We start from the raw sequence: 12,852 nt of genomic DNA on the forward strand, positions 1-12,852 counted from the left end.
TTTCACTTCAAGCTCAGTTCCTTTCTCTAAATCCAGGATCTGAGTCCGCTTCTTGTGTCAGCGGGAGTTCTGTAAACTTCCTAAAACCCCCCAGCAATCCCTCCTGAAGCTCTGCTGGGTCCGCGGGAGTCTCTTTTTGCTCTGAGGTTGTGTGTTTGGAGTTTTGTGTTCCCTGACAGCAGACAGGCTTACCGGTATTTCCTGGTGTGAGTCACATCATGGGTGGAGCTCAAAGATCAAAGTTAGAGCGCACTCTTTTAATAGCAGGTGAATGACTCTGTAACATGTGCTCCTGCTCTTTAACTTGTCAGTCAAGTCTCAAAAGACACAAAGTGCTTCCTAAATTCTGCACCTATAAGGCTAGAAAATTCACTGAAATAAGCCTGGAGCAAAAAGGTCTTGGTTTATAGCACTGATCATCAACTGGGCCACATCAGGCCCCTCAATGCTTCCTGTCTGGCCCCCAGAAGGTCATTACATTCAGAGAAGCAGGAAAAGAAAATGTGGTTTTAAGAGCATCTTTTGGCTTTAAATGTCTGCAGCTGTTAAATCCACCCCAAAAACAATTAACATTCAAATAGTTTTAGAATGACATTGGGTCTGTTTTGACAGAAATTCACTTGTCAGCCATTATTAGTAAATATTTTTTAAAAAGGGGGTTACAACTGGCAAAAATGGTCTGATCAAGTGCTGAAAATGGGTTAGAGAGTGGCAAAAATGGGCAACAAGCATCTAAATGGGTTGTGGAGTGGCATAACACTCGCAGTAAAAGTGGTGAAAAGAGGTTAAAATGTGGCAAACCATTAGTATAAAAGGAAAAAGGGGGCAAAAAGTATATCAAAAAATGGGTTAAAAGTAGCACACCTTTGCAAACCAATGCCTGACCTTTAAAATGCATGTAAACAGAGGAGTGAAGCAGCAGAGAAGAGCCTTTTTTCAGTCCCCTCTGATGTGCATCATTCAGCACTATGCTGCATTTTTCAAACTAAAGGATGGCAAAGACATCTACCTCGCTCCACCCATAGTACTGTAAGTGGACTTCATTGTTCATCAGGGTAGGCCAATCAGAGGCGGAGATGAGTGGGTCATACTTTGCGGTTTTTTGGAATATGCACGAACGGAGCTGGGGTGCTACTTCCTTTCAATTTGCTTCCCTTGTCAGTCTCACAATGATCCTGAGTGGGTCTCAGAGCTGTTTACAGTCGGTTACGAAGGTTTGCCTTGGAAAAACTATCAGAAAAAGTCTGTGATTTACAGAACGCTTAAGGTAAAAACTACTCTGTTTGTCCATGATAAGTTAATTTTGGTCATTTTCTTGAGATCTAGACCTGTCTAGATAGTAATTTGGTATCTCAAAATCTCAAGAAAACAACACAACCTTAGTAATAATAATAATAATAATAATAATAATAATAATAATAATATTTTGAATTTATATAGCGCCTTTCAAGAAACCCAAGGACACTTCACAAGAAACACATCAGACATGGACAAACTATGTGAGCGATAGGATGAGTGTAAGGGTGGTTTAATGAAGACTATAGGCCACTGATCATCAACTGGCGGCCCGGGGGCCACTTCAGGCCCCCCAAAGCTTTCTGTCCGGCCCCCAAAAGATTGCTAAAATCAGAAAAGGAGGGAAAGAAAATTTGAAGAGTATCTTTTGGCTTTAAATGTCTGCAGCAGTTAAATTCATCCCATAAAATAACATTAAAATAGTTTTAGAATGATTTAACATTTGATCTGTTTTTTTACGGAGATTTACTGTCATAATTAGTAAGTTTTTGAAAAAGGGTTAAGGTTGGCAGAAGTGCTGCAAAAATGACCAGATAAAGTGGTGAAAAGAAGTTAAAATGTGGCAAAAATGGTAGAGGAAAAAGGGACCAAAGGTACCCAAAAATTGGTACAAATGACAAAAAAGTAGTGCAAGAAAGTAATGAAAAGGGGTTAAAAAGAGGAAAAAATGATAAAAGAGTGGCACAAAGGGGAAAAACATGCTGGAAAAGTGGTTTGAAGGGGGTTAGAATCTTTCAAAAGTTGTGTTAAAGAGGCAACAATTGGCAAGAAGTATCAAAAAGGGGTTAAAAGTGGGAAAAACTGGTTCAAGAGTTGCAAAATATGTTTCAAAAAGTGATAAAAAGGGGTTAAAAGTGGCAAAAAAAGAAAAGTGTCAAAACTTGGATAAAAGAGTGTCACAAAGGGGATTTAAAATGCAGGAAAAGTGTTTTAAATTAGGTTAAAATCTTTCAAAAATTGGGTTGAAGAGGCAAAAGGGGGCAAAGAGTATCAAAAAAGGGTTAAAAGTGTCAAAAATGGGTTAATATCGGTGCTAAATGACAATTAGGGAGGGCCCATTCTCTGTGATTTTCAGGGGTCCGGCCGATTCTGTTGTCAGGCCTGTCTCCTTGTGGCCTGCTGCGTTATAGATAACAGGGATAGATCTCACTGCTAATGACTAAAATAATATAAAACATTTTTTAACATTTTTGTGGATTTGAAAGTCCGGCCCCCAGAGATTCTGTTGAGACTGAATCCGGCCTTTGGTGTACTTGATGACCCCTGCTGTAGGCTGTGATGAACAGGTGGTGCTTTAGCCTTTTTTTTTAATGTCCAGAGATGGAGCGCTACGGATGTCTGCAGGAAGAGTGCTCCAGAGGGTGAGGGCTGCAGCACTGAACGCTCCATCTCCAAAGGTTCGGAGTTTGGTCTTGGGTACGGAAAGTAGGCCAGTGTCTGAAGACTGAAGGTTGCGGGACGGTGTGTATGGATGGAGGAGATCAGAAAGGTACTGAGGAGCCAGGGCATGGAGAGATTTGTATGTGAGGAGGAGGACTTTGTAGCTGATGCAGGACTTGATAGGGAGCCAGTGAAGGTGGATGAGGGTCAGAGTGATGTGTTGCCAGGGTCTAGTGGGGGTGAGAAGTCTAGCAGCAGAGTTTTGGACAAACTGGAGCCTGTCCAGGGTTTTGCTTGGTACCCCGGCTCATTTTATTTCCTTTAGCAAATATTTTATCATGCAATCCATCTTTAAATTTACCTCCACAATCTGATTGTCCTCTAGAAACTGTTAGGCTGTGTTAGATCAGTCTCTGTGTCATTAGGCAGCGATGTTGAAATGGAGAAGTGGCACCAGAACTTTTCAGAGGACCTGAAATGATCCCTGAGCTTGTTGACATGCACCCTGCGACGGCTGTCTGTTTCTTCAGGGCAGTCAGGTCAGCCTGGCGTTCAGCCTCGCATCTTCAAACCTCCAAGACTTGTTACTGCCGAGTGCTGAGCTTGGCTGAAATCCCTGCGTGGCATGCTGCAGCTCCTGCGCCAGCATCAGCCGTCATGCCAGCCAATGAGCAGATACTGTACCATGAGGGGTGTGATATTATACACAATAAAGAGCAGATCTGAGTCTTTTTTAAAGGATGCAAACCAGCCCCCAGGCAGGCGTTGGCTGTTGAGGAGCTGGCAGAGCTTCATGATGGCGCCTGCAGTGTTCAGGCGTCATACAGTGCTGAAGAATCGACTGGCACAGGGGCTGGCATCAGTGCTGGCAGTGCTTCCTTTAAAAACAATTAGGCCTTTGACATCCAGCATACAGCAGCTGTAGGATCCACTCTGGCAGAGGCCAAATGACTTATCACCACCATCAAGTCACCTTTTTAATGAGATGATGGTTATCATGCTTAATCCACTCCATATACTGAAAAACCATCAGGATATAAAACCTGATTCCAAAAAAAATTGGGATGCTCTATGAAGTATACGTAATGCCATGATTGTCGAATCTCATTAACCCATATTTTATTCACAACAGAACAGAAAAAAACATATCACATGTTGAAACTGAGACATTTGAGGATGGCACGGTGAACTGTGTGGACAAATGATGATTTCTGGAAGTGATTCTGATGCCATGCAGTGATTTCCAGTACAGAATCATGCCTGTTTTAATGCAGGGGCCCCTGAGAGGGCCTTATATGCACACCAGCATCCAATACTGACCTTTAGCCTTGTTTCTTGTGCACAGAGATTTCTCCTGTTCAACAGCTTCCAGATAGATGGGACTGCATTAAATCTACCTAATTGAAAAAAAGACAAAATAAAAAAACTAAAGAAATGATATATAACTATTTTCTACAGAAGAGGATCAGGGCCATTTAAGAAGGAGAAAATAATTTTGGACAAGGCGAGATTTAAGTTGAAATTACGAGAATAAAGCTGAAATTTTGAGAATAAAGTCAAAATTTCTAATACAAAGTTGAAACACAATTTCAAGAATAACGTCGAAATGACAAGAAAAAAAATTGGAACATTTTGAGAATAAAGTCGAAATGACGAGAATAATGCTGAAATTTCAAGAATAAAGTTGAATGATGAGAATCAGTCGAAACTTGTGATTATTACAGAAGTCTATCTCACAATTTCTACATTACTCCCGAAATTTCTACTTTCTCATCATTTTGACTTAAATCTCAAAATTGTGTTTCAACTTTATTTTATTATTTAATTTTGACTTTATTCTCGGCATTTCGACAATAATCTCGACTTGCCCAAAATTGTTTTCTCCATCAAAAATAGCCCTAATCCGCTTCCGTAATTTTGACAACCTTTGCAGCCTCACATAAATTTTTGTCTTACATCAAAACTTTGAAAAATGCACACGTTTTGACATCTTTATGACCTTAAGATGAAAACTAGCAAAAGGTGAAAGCCATAATTTTTCTCACCAGAAAAATCACATGACGACTTCCTGTTTGTTGCTAATTATTTCTTAAATCACTATTACTCTCCATTTATGCATTTCAGGTTCATTTTTGTGGTAAAAAGCATAATAATAATAATAATACTTTTATTATTATTATTTTTATTATTATTATTATTGTTTTTTTTCTTTTTACTTCAGAACAATCCATTCAATAATCGTCTCACAAATGGCCAAGAGATGAAGAAAATTGTGATATTGTTTCATTTTTAAAAGTTTTTTGGCTTGATGAACTATGTGGAGCTCTAAAATGGAGTATTAGGGCCACACGAAGAGAAAAAAAAGAAAAGAATATATATTTTTTTATATTACGAGTATAAAGTCATAATATTACGAGAAAAAGTTGTAATATTAGGAAAGAAAAACTCTTAATATTACAAGAAAAAAGTTGTAATATTACGAGAATAAAGTCGACTTTTTTTTCTCGTAATATTACGACTTTAGTCTCGTAAGATTACGACTTTTTTCTTGTAATATTATGACTTTATTCAAGTAATGTTAAAAAAACTTAATTCTTTTATTTTTTTCTCTTCGTGTGGCCCTCATACTCCGTCGTATGGAGCTCCTATGATAATTTGATTTGATAAATAAATACACGTTCGCTCTGTATCCTTTGTTTAAATTCAAATTACACTTTTATTTTTTAGGAATAGATACCGGTAGTGCTACTTCCGGTCGCGTTATTCTTTTTCCGCTAACTTGACGCAGCGGGGGAGTCCAATGGAAGCTTTCGTCGCAACCCGGAGGAAACAATCGAGTACAATTTAGCTCACTAAAAGCAAACCATTCTTTTACCTGGGATTATAAACTAAATCCTCCTCATCAGCCTGGATGACTTGTAATCTTTGAATCATCCAGAACCACCTTATTATCCGTTAATAGCCTCCGTTCGGCCTTGTTTATACTGAGCAGCTAGCTTGAATCAGTGAAGCAGGCCCGGCGGTCCGGAGTGAGTTTAACGGGTCGGGAGTGATTTTCGTCCGGATCGGCTCCTTTAGCTCACCAAGTAAGTGGGGAAACTGATATCAGAACGTAATTATTACTTTTAGGAAAAGCCTCGCGTTGGCTGTTACCTCATGGCGTGAAATGATGTCAGTTTGTAGTTATTGTTAGCTGTTAGCTGCATCATGCTAACTGTTTGCTGTCTCCTCTGTTGAGCGTTATGCTAACAGCTAATGCTAACGGCAAGCGCTCGAGATAGCGTAAATAGTAACTTCGAGCTATCCATTTTACTTCTACGTAACAAGTGTCTCGAGCTATTATTGCCCAAACATATTGATATTTTTGTTTCACCCCTACGAGTGTGTTTTGCGGTATTTTCACAAATTCCCTTGCACCATCCTGTCAGCATTAACTTAGCGCCATTAGCTCAGAGCTAGCTTACCGTAAATAGCCTTGTTGTCATAACAGCTGACTAAAAATGCAAGAGCTGTTAGCTGGTAATTCTCACGCCCAGCACCGTTTTAAATTGTCAAACAGCGAGCTAAATAACCAGGCTATTAGGTAACAGACATATACTTTATATAATGTGAATATTATCAGAGGAAACGATTGTTTTACTGTTGTCAAAAATGTCGTATTGTGACTGATTTCTCTCTTAGTCATAGAGGCAAAGAGAGATGTTTCTGGACATGGCTGCACAAAAAATGGCGATTATTGTAACCGCAATAGCAGGGGTGGAAAGTTATAAATTGCAATTACTGAAATTTGTAATTGGGTGGCTTTTTGTGTACTCATAAACTTAAAACAAAAAGTAAGGAAATTTGTGTTTGGTAGTTTATTTCTTTGTTGTAACAATGCTCCTTGGTAATCAATCTTATACAGTTGGAAAGCCTGTTTATTCCCCTTTTAAATGATGCCTCATTTGTAAGGATCATGCAGTTGTGGGATGAGCAGCAGAGCTGAGTATGAAAAATGTGCCAGATCTTCTCTGCCTTCTCTCTGTTGCTATTCACTCTTGTGTTGAGCTTCTGGTACCCCAGCCCCTGTGAGCATGGGCCCTGCTACAGTGGTCAGTAGATGTCTGCTTCAGAAATTGGCATGCCACGTTTGACTGATCTGGATAGGGCCCGTGCAACAGGGCAACCTTTAAGCTGGTGTTCCGCAAAACCAAGCTGCAGCATTGTTTGGAGTGAGCCCGAGTACCATCTCCAAACTGAAGGCAAAGTTCCATGTAACGGGGAATGTCAGAGACAGGCTGTGAAGTGGGCGTCCCAAAAGGACGACACTCAAAGAATACAGTTTTCTCACCCTGTCAGCAAGAACTCTATCTTCCAAGATGACAACACGCTCCCCATCGGAGCGGGCTTTATCAGAGACTACCTCCAGAATTTGGGAGTGGAGAGGATGGAACGGCCTGTCAGCAGTCCTGACCTTAACCCGACTGAACACCTGTGGGATCTGCTTGGGCGTGCTGTTCTACCAGAGTGACCAACACAACCACGTTGGCTGATTTGCGACAAATGCTGGTTGAAGAATGGGATGCCATCCCACAGCAGTGTGTGACCAGCATGAGGAGGAGGAGCCAGGCTTTTGTGGCTGTGTATGGTTCTTCCACACGCTACTGAGGCTCCTGTTTCTTAAATGAATAAATTGTTAAATTGCCAATATGTCTTGTTTCTTCAAACTTCAATCATCCAATCCACCAAACACCAAACAAGAGTCAATGGCAGAATCTGCTGTTTGGCATTGGCAGAGAAGATTTGGCACATTTTTCATGGGTGCAACCCACATACTCAGCTCTGCTGCTCATCCCACAAATGCATGATCCTTACAAATGTGGCTCCATTTCAAAGGGTAATAAACAGGCTTTCCAACAGTATAAGATTTAAGCTACTGCCAAGAAGCATTGTTACAACAAAGAAATAGTATACCAAACACGAATTTCCTTACTTTTTGTGCTAAGTTTACTTTCTTGAGGAATTTTAAGAACCACTACCTTTTAAGTATTTGTTGAGGGGGAAATATTGCACTTGTTTACAATTTAAAAAGCATCAAGCACCAAGTAAAGAATAAACACTTGTACAAGGTTTAAGCTTTCTGCCATCAACAAGAAAATGGCCAGTAGTTTCACTTTTATGATGCATGGTGGTCATGAGCATTTGGTGACAAAATGAGTTGACGTTTCATCAGAAAACAGCTGCTGCATTTCACTTTAGGTTAAGTCACACCTCATAATAAACAACCTGGTTGGAGATCCATGTTATCTCATAGTTACTGCACACAAAGACTGATCATATTTAAGGTGAAAGCCCCTTGGAGAGCTCTCAGACTGACCAACCAAGCGGGAGGTGTCAGCCATAATCATTAGACTGACTGGTCTATTCAGAGTTCATTTTGCAGAGTGGAGGGGTGGAGTAGCAGGGAATCACTCCCAGCATTCCCAACTACCCCTGATGTCATCTGTTGTTATTGTTTAAAATTTAGAATGTCCTGATGGTGGAATTTACTTAAGACTGACACACACTAATGCTACCCATACATCAGAAAACACTGAAAGGATTTGGAAAAGACTCTTGGAAAACTATCAGCTCACACCTGCTCACATCTAAAGACAATTTTTTAGAGTTTTTAGTCACAGCCTAGTCTCAGACTGAGATTTTACAAAGACTGTGACTCTTGCATGGTCAGTATTTACAAGATTACTACTAGATTCTTTTAGCATTTTTTTCCCACCATGCAATTTTCACATCGAACAGGCTGGGCTGATCTGCCCACAGCTCCACCAGCTGCTCCTCTTTCTGGACGGTCCATATTGGTCGGGGCCTTCGACGTGTCACTGCCGGTGTTTCTTGCCGCTCTGCTGCTTTTGTGGTTGTTTTGACCGGCAGGTTTCCTGTTTACGGTTTTGTCAGCGCTCATCTATTGGTTGTTGATAGTGTTATGTCACTGCGACTTACGATCATATCAAACACGCTTGATATGATCGCAAGTCGAAGACTAGGAAAAGACTGATATAAAGCAGCGCAGATTACCACCTTAAACTTAACAATAGAGGTGATGGGAACACACTGTGACTCCAGTAAGACTCTAAAATTTACTTAAGACTTTCAGTTTTTAGTCTGTGACTGTGAAAATCTTTGGTGTAAGCCCAGCATTAGATGTTTTAAAAAATTAACAGATTTTTTCTCCATAAGAGACCCCACACATGAAAGACTTGATATTTAGATTGTATGTTTCAATTGTTAACCACCATATTCAAGCCTACATAAACTAATTGCATCATTCAGAAAACATAATGTGCTTTTTTAATATCTCATTTTGAGTTGCAGAAAGAAAGATCACAATGCTTGTGTATTATTTTGCCTTGCTTTAATTAAGAAAAAAGAAAATAGAACACAAATCTTCTCGTTGAAAGGATCCAGCCCCCACTCACTGAGATCAATCAATGAGTAAGAAGGTAATAAACTGACTCAACAGATGAACAGACTAAAAATAATGAAGGATGAAAGTTTTGGTGTCAGTGTGCAACATATCTAGAACAACATGAGATCGATCTTTTTTAACGTGAAATTTTCAGCCGAAAGCGCCTCGACAGAGGCAAGGACACTGAGTGTGAATTTGTAAACATAGCAGTAAAAGAAAGGAAAAGCTCACATCATGATTTCCATGATTCATGTTCTCATAAACTGTAACTAATTTTACTTCCCTGTCGTCCTGTCTTAGAGAATATGACCCAGATGCAACAATGACATCCAGATTCGGTAAAACCTACAGCCGCAAAGGAGGAGAGGGCACGTCCAAGTTTGATGAAGTTCTGTCCACCAAGAGAGGCACCCTCAGTACCAAATGGGGTGATACAACCTACAAAGCCAAGGTGGGCTCCAAGCGTGTCGGCGCGCCCAAGAATGACTCTGTTTTGGGAGCTAACAAAAGACCCCGTCCGTCCGGAGATGGCTTCGAGGATCCGTTTGGATTTGACAGCGATGAGGAATCCAAACCGGTTTCATCTCGCACAAGCAACAAGTCATCACCCGCCAAGCCGGCCTCAGCGGAGCCTCCTCTGGCAGAATGGCCGGGTGTTTCTCTAGACACGGGGAGCAGATCTGTCATTCAGGGAGGATCCAACATCTCGGCGTCTGCTGGAGGGATGTCATGGCTGCCCAACGACAGGAGCCAGTCAAGGGTGATGGAGGACACGACTCGGTTCTTTAACAGCAGCAGCATAGGTAATGCACAGAATCAGAACCATTTAAAATGGAAATGATCTGAGGGTTTACATGTCTTTATTTATTGTTTAAAATTCAGTCTGATGATAGATATCAGTAGTGATCCCCCAGTTGGGTTTTTTGTTGACGACAAGGATCATTCATCAGGTGATACTTAACTCATTTATGCAGCTGAAGCATTTTTTGTATATTGCTGCAAACAAACTAATTTCACCTCCAGGCAACTTCAGTTATTCAAGTTTCTCACTGAAATCTAAATTTCTTTTTGCTAAAGTTAAAGAACAAATCATGATATTTTATTCACCTTCATCTAATAGGGACTTTTCCGAGCCAAACTTAAACACATCATGACATAATTTAGCCTCGTTAACTAATACGAGTCTAAACAAAGCTCGGGGGATGTTGCTGTGGCTGTTTAGAGTAAAGACGAGGATGAGTTGACTTGCAGCAGTAGCAGCAGCAGAGGAGACATTCCAGTTGAATTTAATTCACATGAGCTTATCAGCTTAGTACTGGCAGAGCAGTTAGCCTATATAATTACACTTCACTGCACACGCAGTGCTTCTCTTAGCTGCAGGTGCCTGCTCTGGGTTGCACCATCTTTGTATAAGTTCGAATACGGCAAAAAAAATCAAATCTGCTCCAAAAACACAATGATGGACACAAAAATGGACTCTGTGCAAAGGCCTTTACTCTTGCCATGATACTCTGGATGTAGGCTTGTATCACCTAATCACAATTTTGACATATTTTAAACCAGGGGTGTCAAACTCAAGGCCCGGGGGGCCAAATCTGGCCCGTGGTGCAGTTAGATAGGGCCCACCAGATCATATGATATTTTTACTATAACTGGCCCATCAGTATGAGGTCTGCAGATTTCCTCCAGTATAAAAATGTAAACTTAACCTTTATGATTTATAATATTCTTGTTAAGTCATAAAAATACAACAAAGTAAACAGTAAAAATAATTTGATAAAAAGAAATTCATGTTTTCTCTATATTCTCAATTTTGCATCGTACAGTTATGACTAAAAGTTATGGTTTTGACTTTTTATTTCATATTTGAACAAATACATCTCATAACTTTTACTTTTTGTCTCATAATTTTACCTTTTGGATTCATAATTTTAAATTTTATATCCTAGTTTGACCTTTTAAAGTCATGGTTTTGACTTTTATTTCATGTTTTGACCTTTTTCAACTCCCAACTTTGACTTATATCTCATGTTTTGTATCCTTTAAAATCATGATTTTTAATTTGATCTCAGTTTTTGGACCTTTTATAATTATGATTTTGACTTTTATCTCTAACTTTAATTTAATGTCATTTTTTAAAAATAATTTTTAATCTCAATTCATGTTTTGGCATTTGAAACTAATGATTTTGATCTTTACCTCATATTTTGATTGTTAAAAATCATGATTTTGAATTTTATGTGAGGGTTTGACCTTTTTAACTTCTAACTTTCATTTTTTGTCAGTTTTTAACATTGAAGACTCAATTTTTAATCTTAATTCATGTTTTGGCATTTGAAACTAATGATTTTGATCTTTACCTCATATTTTGACTGTTAAAAATCATGATCTTGAATTTTATCTCAGTTTTTGACTTTTAAAATTCATGGTTTCAGTGTTCTTTCTCATATTTTGCCCTATAAAAACATTATTTTGACTTTAAATGTCATGTTTTTACCGTTTAAACTTACAAGTTGATGTTTTATCTCAGATTTTGAGTTTTTAACTTACCATGTTGACCTTTTAATCGCAAAATCACTTTTCATCAGTGCCAAGTTTTTTACCCCCATAATTCATACTGGTAAAAATAAGGTCCACATTTTATGGTTAAATATTGACGCTGGTCGGCCCTCAGGTTAGACCCAAGTTCAGAATCCGGCCCCTGCTGTGATTGAGTTTGACGCCCCTGTTTTAAACCTTCCTCTCTTACATTTCTACACTGTGTGTCCAAACAATGACACAGTTTCGTTACAGCTTGACTAGTTTCAACGTCGGGTTTAGTGTGGACCTCGGTGACGATATGCACGAATCCCAGTCTACTATTCATGCATTTTTAATGAAAATCATCTGTTTCCAATCAATCGAGACAACCTTAGTGTACAGGACACAGCTTGCAATGCGGGATGGGTCACAGATCTCGACTGTTGTTCCAGAAGGATTGAAAACAGCCCTAAAAAGACATATGTGACCACTCACACTAACTGCCCTTTACTTCAGCACAAATATCCTATGTTTGGGAAGGGCTGTGCTTATCTTGCCGTGGAATCAGATGGCTCACAGATGCTGACTAATTTCTGTTTTTTTCCAGATGACGTACTGAGTGACCCCTAAAACACAATGCTCATGATGACTCTGCATGGGTCTGCACACAATTATCAGAGCTTTCAGCAGACATCACAGCACACTGCATGAGGCTGAAGACTAAAAACCCTGTATTATGCTGGGAAAAGTCATTTAAGCATTACAATATCTAGTGCTTGGTGTTTTTTGGGTCAGCTTTATAACTCAATGATTACATTGTTCGTCCTCTACAAAAATGAAGATGCGAGTGTGATTGGGTCTCTCTCACACAGTCCGTTAGAGTCAGTGTCGTGATTTTAGCTTCCCTGATCCTCAGCTTTTCGTGACCGCTGCTGGACACCTGCCAGAGACGTGCACCACTCCAGCTGACTCTGAACGACAAGCTGTGCCTCAGTGAGCACTCGGGCTGAGAGTGACGCTTCCAGAAGTGAAGCTGTGTGACACCGAGTCTAACTGAGAGTCTGTCGTCAACAGCTGTGTTATTTGCTCACTAAGTCTGGCGATGTTGACTCAGTAAATATGACTTTTTTTTTAGGTGTACAGATATTTCATAGTTAGCTGTTTAAGAATAATACACCAGAGCCAGTAGGTGCTTCAGACTTTTCTTTCTA

The 12,852-nt window shown here is 39.7% G+C and overlaps 1 protein-coding gene across 2 annotated transcripts in view; it reads left to right on the top strand.

Moving 5' to 3' along the window:
• Nucleotides 1-5,467: 5,467 nt before the first annotated feature.
• waplb (WAPL cohesin release factor b) overlaps nt 5,468-12,852 on the top strand; it is a 55,848-nt gene continuing 48,463 nt past the window's right edge. The window contains exons 1-3 of one of the 2 annotated variants that reach the window (XM_041815526.1): nt 5,468-5,762; nt 9,077-9,155; nt 9,422-9,924. In XM_041815526.1, coding sequence (XP_041671460.1) covers nt 9,444-9,924 — 481 coding nt within the window. In that variant the 5' untranslated portion in view covers nt 5,468-5,762; nt 9,077-9,155; nt 9,422-9,443. The remainder of the gene's footprint in view (nt 5,763-9,076; nt 9,156-9,421; nt 9,925-12,852) is intronic. The other variant, XM_041815525.1, reaches the window with a different exon arrangement.

This window comes from Cheilinus undulatus, linkage group 20 (assembly GCF_018320785.1).
Source record: "Cheilinus undulatus linkage group 20, ASM1832078v1, whole genome shotgun sequence".
NCBI lineage: Eukaryota > Metazoa > Chordata > Actinopteri > Labriformes > Labridae > Cheilinus > Cheilinus undulatus.